The sequence below is a fragment of the Sesamum indicum genome, linkage group LG8 (genome assembly GCF_000512975.1).
Source record: "Sesamum indicum cultivar Zhongzhi No. 13 linkage group LG8, S_indicum_v1.0, whole genome shotgun sequence".
Lineage (NCBI taxonomy): Eukaryota > Viridiplantae > Streptophyta > Magnoliopsida > Lamiales > Pedaliaceae > Sesamum > Sesamum indicum.
The window spans coordinates 16,463,467-16,471,708 of NC_026152.1; the positions used below are offsets into that span (position 1 = coordinate 16,463,467).

The 8,242-nt window shown below is 33.7% G+C and overlaps 2 protein-coding genes across 3 annotated transcripts; one reads left to right on the forward strand and one right to left on the reverse strand.

The window, feature by feature from the left end:
- LOC105168993 (S-adenosylmethionine synthase 1) lies at positions 1-2,770 on the forward strand. Its single transcript, XM_011089234.2, has 2 exons — positions 1-139; positions 1,242-2,770. Exon 2 carries the CDS (start codon positions 1,251-1,253, stop codon positions 2,430-2,432), a length of 1,182 nt encoding a protein of 393 aa, XP_011087536.1. The 5' UTR covers positions 1-139; positions 1,242-1,250; the 3' UTR covers positions 2,433-2,770.
- LOC105168994 (glucan endo-1,3-beta-glucosidase-like) lies at positions 4,795-7,282 on the reverse strand. 2 transcript variants are annotated; one of them, XM_020695590.1, is made up of 3 exons: positions 7,211-7,282; positions 5,144-5,366; positions 4,795-4,987 (listed from the first exon to the last, which is right to left on the reverse strand). In XM_020695590.1, exons 1-3 carry the CDS (start codon positions 7,214-7,216, stop codon positions 4,962-4,964), a joined length of 255 nt encoding a protein of 84 aa, XP_020551249.1. In that variant the 5' UTR covers positions 7,217-7,282; the 3' UTR covers positions 4,795-4,961. The 2 variants fall into 2 exon arrangements, with proteins under 2 accessions (XP_020551249.1, XP_011087537.1); XM_011089235.2 differs by lacking the exon at positions 7,211-7,282 and adding an exon at positions 5,456-5,591.

Below are 8,242 nucleotides of genomic sequence, written 5' to 3' on the forward strand. Positions count from 1 at the left end.
ATATTAATTTTTGAGGACGCCCCCATCTATAAATAACCCCCTAGCTTCATTTGCCAACACTCGCAAGCATTTGGCGGAAGTAGCCCATAGCCATAAAGGTCAAACCTTTCTTGTCGGCAGTTGGGTTCATCTGTTCAAGGTACACAAACTTCAGCAAAATTCTTGGATTTCTCTTCAGTTGTTGTAGCAGTGGCCAAGGTTTTTTGTTCATGGTTTTGGGAGTTGTAATGTTGTTCTGCTTGTGGAATTTGAGTTGTTTTCTTGAATTATTACTTGGTTCTTCATCATGTTTAAGTCAAGTTTTGGAGTGGGGACTGTTTGTTTTTAACGTATATGTGGTTTTTCTTGAGGAGTGTAGGGTGGTTATGTTGCCGAGAATTGGCTTTTTGACTTAAATTTTTTGAGTTCTTGGTGTTTTTCTTAGTGATGAGGGGTAAGAAACCATTTACTGTGTGAAGCTATTAGTGTTATGTGAGATCTGAGTTAGATTTGTGGGGGGAAATCAATGTTGTAATGCAATTTGTTTGTGTTGTTGTTTTCTTGTTTTCTCTTAAGGTTTTAGCTTTTAGAATATATTGGAGAAAGAGGGAATTGCGAAAGATCTGAACTGGTTTTAGCTTCTAGTTAACAGCTTCAGTTGATGAGGAGTATGGATTGCCATGATCTAATTCGCGTGACTGTGTAGCCGTTTTTTACATGTCGATGCGGCCTTTTTTAGTTCGAATCAATGGAAATTGGCTGTTTCGTTCTCTTTATTCCAGATTTATGCTAAATGTGCTCTTCGAAACGGTCTTAACGCGGGGTTTACCCTTTTAGTTTAGTGGGTTCTTGAGGATTTGATTCTGCGTTGAGCTTCTCTGGATCTCTGAAAAAAGAGAGAATTGTTCTAGGCTCTCGCTCTCTCTCTCTGGTCCATTTGATGTAATAGGTGATGGAAATGTTGCCATGTGCCAATTAAAGCAGTTTCCTTTAGTCCAGAATGTGGTGTGTCGAACACGGTTGTCGGTGATTCATGACTTTGGCCCAAAAACACCATCTGATTGTTTATTTATGCTATGGACGGCACGTGAATTATCGCACCTTTTGTCTATTCTTTTCGGCCTTTTTTCTTCTTTAAGTATTCAAGGTTTTGCAGTTTGAGCTGCGAAGGTTTTCTAGCAATTGAGGAATAGTTTTTTGCACATGGGTTCATTTCTTGCTAGGTGAATCTTGGATAATTCATAGGTGTTCGTCTTTTGCAGGTTGAGGAAATGGAGACCTTCTTGTTTACCTCTGAATCTGTTAACGAGGGACACCCTGACAAGCTCTGTGATCAGATATCTGATGCCGTACTTGATGCTTGCCTCGAACAAGATCCCGACAGCAAAGTCGCCTGCGAGACTTGTACCAAGACCAACATGGTAATGGTCTTTGGTGAAATCACAACAAAGGCCAACATCGACTATGAGAAGATTGTGCGTGACACCTGCCGTAACATTGGATTCACTTCTGATGATGTTGGTCTTGATGCTGACAAATGCAAGGTTCTAGTTAACATTGAGCAACAGAGCCCTGATATTGCTCAAGGTGTCCATGGCCATCTGACCAAGCGCCCTGAGGAGATTGGTGCTGGTGACCAGGGACACATGTTTGGTTATGCTACTGATGAGACCCCCGAGTTCATGCCTCTCAGCCATGTGCTTGCTACTAAACTAGGCGCTCGTCTCACAGAAGTCCGCAAAAATGGTACCTGCCCCTGGTTGAGGCCCGACGGGAAGACCCAAGTTACCGTTGAGTACTACAATGAAAACGGTGCCATGGTTCCAATTCGGGTCCACACTGTGCTTATCTCCACCCAGCACGATGAGACGGTCACTAACGACGAGATCGCCAGGGATCTCAAAGAGCATGTTATCAAGCCCGTCATCCCAGCCAAGTACCTCGATGAGAAGACAATCTTCCACCTCAATCCCTCTGGTCGGTTTGTCATTGGTGGGCCTCATGGTGATGCTGGTCTCACCGGTCGTAAAATCATTATCGACACTTATGGTGGTTGGGGTGCCCATGGTGGAGGTGCCTTCTCCGGGAAGGACCCGACTAAGGTGGACAGAAGTGGTGCCTATATCGTTAGGCAGGCAGCCAAGAGCATTGTGGCCAACGGCCTTGCTCGCAGGTGCATAGTACAAGTCTCATACGCAATTGGTGTGCCTGAGCCGTTATCTGTTTTCGTCGACACTTACGGCACGGGGAAGATCCCAGACAAGGAAATCCTCAAGATTGTGAAGGAGAACTTTGATTTCAGGCCTGGAATGATCTCCATTAACTTGGACTTGAAGAGGGGTAGCAACGGACGGTTCTTGAAAACAGCTGCATACGGTCACTTTGGAAGAGACGACCCCGACTTCACATGGGAAGTCGTTAAGCCCCTCAAATGGGAGAAGCCCCAGAACTAATCCTTCCATATGGTCTCACAGGCACTGAATAATGTTTTCTTCTGCTGCTATGGTTCTTCGCCAGAAGTCACGTTTGCGTATCTCGTCCCTTGTTCGCTTCTTATATTTTGTTTTATCTCTTATAACCTTTTTCTCTTTGTTTGTTTTGGGCGTTCCTTACATATGGAGAATAGGATATATACCATACAAGGAATCTCTATGGTAGTCTATTTCAATACATGTGGTTTGAGTCTGAGTTTTCAGCAGCTGTATGTAAAGAAATGTTGAAGCTGGGGAATCAGCTGTTGGGACCTATCAATTATTATTAATGAATGAATTGTTTTGTTTATAATTAATAATATCAGTCAAGGGTTTCGTGGTTATTTGTAAGATATTGGTCACCAAGATGCATATTTTCAGACATGTTTGTTGATACACTACTGTAGTGGATAACAAGCAAAATCCCGACTCTCGAATACTCAGGAAAAGAAGCAGATTCTTGCCCAAACGGTTAAGTCACATAACAAGTGTAATATACTTGCTAATGTAGTTGATTATTTTTCTTCAACGGTATGTATTGTATTTCTCCTATAATTAGTTCATGTTCGGCTTCTCCTATAATCCATGTCCAAATCGAATGAGAATTTTTCCGAACTCTATGCTAGAATCCCTGTTTCAGAACTCTAACACTGAATACTTTTTTGTATTTTAAAATTGAATGGGCCAACTCCAACGGGATAGGTTGGGGTCTGGATTGAAAAATGGGCTTAAAGATGTTAAAGTGCAAAAATATACTTGACCAAAACCAATTTAAAGTTGAAAATCTTGGCCCGTATTGTAGAGTTTCTATTAACCCTAACGATTTACTCTAGTGTATTAGAATTTCGTTGGATAGATGTCTAAGTTGCTTTGGAAGCATGGACGGCAACCATATTATATTATCCCTATGGCACACATAAATCATCAAACACAATGATGGTTTGCATTTTCTTTAGTGATAATTATATTTTTCTCCCCAAAATTTAGTATAATTATACGTAAACTCTAAGATGCATGTTTTTCTAAAGTGACAATCAAGAGATCTAGCTCTTTTAGAATTCGGTACATGTTATTTATTTATTTGTAAATTATAATAAATGTTTTAAAATTTAATATAATTATATATTTATCGTTAGTAATATATTATAATTCCCCATAATTTTAATTTGATTTGAACTTTAGTAGCTTCTTTTTTAAATAAATCTAACATCTTATTAATTCAACAAATATCTCGTAAGACAATAAATAAACTTGGCAAAACACCTTTTTTCATTTCTTGATTTTTGTTAGCCTTTAGATCTTATTATTGTTTTTATATGTATAAAAACCCGCCGATCCGCCCTAAACTGTTCAACACCACATCTTTGATTTTGGTTTTAAATATGACAATTTAAAAAATTATTTTATAAAATCGTCAATGACAATTGAATTTTAAATTAGGCCTAAAAAACCGAAATCACACCATGAACACCCTTAATGTTTTCACGTGGGGTGAGTTGTATGCAACTCTCCCACACATATAGAAGTACAATATATCGAATTAATATAACTAAAAACGTGTGTAAAATAATTTAACTGGAGGTGAACATAATCTCCTTGGAGGCGGATGTCCTAAAACTGGGGGCAGGAGTAATTAAATTCCATAAAGCAAAGGGCTAATTAAATGTATCGAGTTTTTTTAATTTTAAAACTATTTTAAAATTTTCGTAAAGCAAAGGATTAAATGTATCGAGTTTTATCAATTTTAAAATTATTTTAACGATCTCGTAAAGTAGATAATTAAATGTGTTAAACCCACTATCTTATTAGATTAAGTAAAATTTTTTAAGTAATGCAAACTTCTTATTGCATCAGTGTAAAATGACAAGAAAAAAAATCGTGAAAAGAATAAATTATAATACATGTGAAAAAGTAAAAATAAGAGAAAAATGTCGAACAATGGGTTGTTAAGAAAAAAAAAATATTGAAATTACTAATATGACCAAAGTTTTTTAACGAAAACAAATAAAATAAAAGGTAAATTTGGTACGAGAAAAAAATTCTTTTATAACAATATAAATGATGCACAATAAAAAAATTTGGCTTAGTATGTAGAATTTTCAAAAAATATTATGTTCTTTTACATAAAATAAAGTCTATAATTGCTTAACATACAGAGATATATGTTATACACAACTTAAATTTTATAGACTAATCTATAATTGCATTATGATCCACCCATATTATAAATTACTTCAAATCAAGCACAAAAAAGAGTATCATAATTAATTTAATAAAAGAATGACATCATAGACTTAATTGCAATAGTTTCCAATTAGATGGATGTGAATCCTCTTTTGTGTTTTAAATATATAATAGAAATACCAAGAGACCACTATTCCATATGAAATGGAAAGCATGATATGATGTTCAATTTTTAGTTTTAGTATCACACTTTTTGATCCAACATTATCTTCACCAACATAACTTGGCTTGCTATTATTAATCCAATGTCATCCTCTTCTCCTTGTATCATGGATATTGGCATTTTTCATATGCTGCATCAATATGGACAAACATTAGTTGTATATCAATTCATGTCATCGGAACTATAATCGCACGTTGTTATTGATGATAACTATAAATAAAACGAGTATATGTTATTAAACTTGCAAACACTATCGATCAAACTCCGATAGGAAAGAAGAACTTACAAGGATTTGTTCGCGTGATAAAGCCAAGGCCTTTTTTGCAAAAACCACCCTCTCGATAAAATTTATCCAAAATCCAAGATGCATGTCCCAGTAAGGTATCGGGTCCAAAACAGGGCCCGCCTGGTTTTATTGGACTACAGTCGAATTCATGGCAACCATAATCCAAAAATGCTTGTAACTGGTCGAGAGGGGCACCCGTATCGGCCACACACCAACCAGGCAACTACACAAACATGAAATAAATCTTATTGTTATGATGAAACTCAAGATTTACTTGAAAATTAAATTTTATATACTAAGGTAGTGGCTTACATTTTGGGTACGGAATGCAGCAGGGTTTTGGTTGCAAGAGCATAGAACAATAATGCTCAACACAAAACTAACAAGAAACACTGCCACACTGTTATTCACCATAATTGACGCCTTGTTTGATCGGTTTGCGTTTGTTTTTCTCCTTGTGTTATTCAACTCTCACTATTCCATTACTCAATTATATAGTTGCAATAATATGCAGAACCATTAAAATCTAATTGCTCATATTTAAAAAGGAAAATGATGATCATAATATAATGTTTAGAATTTTGTCAAATTTACTGCAAATTGTGGATGAAATTATATTATTGAATAATTATATTATTATTATACAAATGGTGATTTGGATTAAGTAGGTTGAACATTATCTTTCGAATTTTTCAGTGGCAAAAACCTTTCATTCAATGCCAAGCTTAAAATATTGATCGCTAATTTTAAGGTAATTAATGTTGATGTAAAATTATAGGAATCTAAAACCGCTAGTTTATTATTTGTCTGAGCATCTAAGTATATTTTCATTGAAAGTTTGAAAGATTAAAACATTGATTGCTCATTTTTTACGATATTCAAATTAATTAATCAATTAATTACATGTCTATGTATATTTTTGTAGAAATTTTGCAAGAGTAAAACATTGATTTCTAATTTTAAGGCATTTAAATTAATTAATTATATTGCAATCCAACAAAACTTGCTGATTTTCGTTGCAATTCAATTAGTATAAAATGATTTAAGTAAAATATGGTAATATAATGGATAATTAAGATTAATGGTCTGAATTAATCAAAATTATGTATTAAAAAAGTACTTATTAACTTACCAATTTCATAGGAATATTTATTACAATAAAAAGTTCAAAATTTTACAATCGAGTCAAAATTATTCAATTTTAGTCAAAAGATCACCTTCAAATATAACAGATAATAGAAAAATTGATACAAAAACCATACTAAATCAATATTGTCTTTGACTATCAAACAGAAATCGAGATAAAAATTTTAGTTTTGACCACATGTTAACAAGTTCTTCAATGTTACACTTGGATCCTTTCCCTTTCCGGGCAACCAATAGGCGATATGATTTTGCAGTTTAGTTCTATAATTTTAATATTTTGACAATTTTCATTATTTTTTGGTTAATTTGACAGAAAATTGCATGTGATTTACACATGAGAATTAAATTATAATTTTAGTCTTGTAACTTCAGAAGCATTGACATTTTTAGCCCCGTAACTGAGGAAAATTGGCATTTTTTTGTCGTACAAGAATTGATTTACATGACTAAAATTACAATTTAATTGGGTTATATGCAAAGAACTAAAATTGTCAAAATAATAAAGTTACAAAGCTAAATTGTAAAATTAATTTGTACAAAAAATTAAAAATATCACTTCCAGTAATTACAGAACTAAAATAATAATTTTCCTGTTAGAGGATATATAAAACATATCGATCAAGATTGATTGCCATTTGTTTAGGAAGAAACTGCAAAACACGCTTTTCATGAATCACACTATTTCTTCCTCTCATCAATTATTAGAAGATAGCTTCACAAGCAAGAGAAATTTTAGTTCGGATCTGGCTTGATCGAACCTAAATCAATCACATGATAAGTATAATATATTTGTCGCGTGATTGATGTACAGTTCAAAAAAAGTGACCAAACACATAACAAATGTAATATACTCATTTAGTGATTAATTTGATCAACCAAAACGTGATTCGGGCAAAAATTTTTCTATAAAAAATTACGTACCTCCATCTTTATTTGCTCTTCACATTACCATGTTGGGAGTACATTTGTAGGTGGGGGAGAAGAGGGGGCGCTAACACGTCTATTTCTTTGTATACTATATGTTTTTTCACAACATCGTCTTTATCTCGTTTTTTATCCACTTATTAGCCTTTTCTCGGCTCTCTCGTATATTTTATTCGTATTATTAGTTGTTATTTTTGGTATACTGTTGATGAAGAGGCATTTTTTTTCTTGATGCAATCACCCAACATATCATGCATACAAGAGAGAATTTTATTAATTAATTGAAGAAGGTGTTTTTCTTGTTGGAGCTTTAAACTTTGCAATTTTGATCGAGTCAAACAGTATTATTCGACTGTCGTATCTTGAAGAAAATAAATTATTATTAATACTGACAGACTAATGAAAATATTTTACTATAGTGGACTTTGTCTCGTTCATTTTCGATGAAGAATTTCATTTCCTAAAGCATGAATATTAAATAGTGGCAAGCCTATCGATTCAAGCGCAACAATGGGAGACGATTGATGAATTAATCAACACTTTAATATTCCATGTTTTTTATCATAAACATTTTACTATGTCAAGCACAGCAAGAAAACAAAAATATACACAAAACTAAGTAGTCATTGGATTGTGTATGCTTGGCGATTTGTCAACAATGGTTTTTGTTTGAAATTTTTACTCAACGTGGTTGGATCTAGTCTTCAAAACTTTCAGATGATATACCACTACAAAATAATAATAATAATAACAATAATTTTCTATATTATAAATAACTAATGTTTAAAAATCTTGATAAATCAATACCATTTATCACCGTCAGACAAATCCGATGCAAAATTTAAATTTTGACTACGGTTAATCGTCATTTACTATGATTTTATCAGTGGCCAAAATATTTGCCAGTTTTTAGTTGTAGCAAATATTTTGGCCTTCCTTGCGGAACAACGTTTAACAATTGTTATACTCTCTTGATAATTAATTAGTATCCGTCATAATTTTTTACTTTTAATTATAGTAATTAACTAC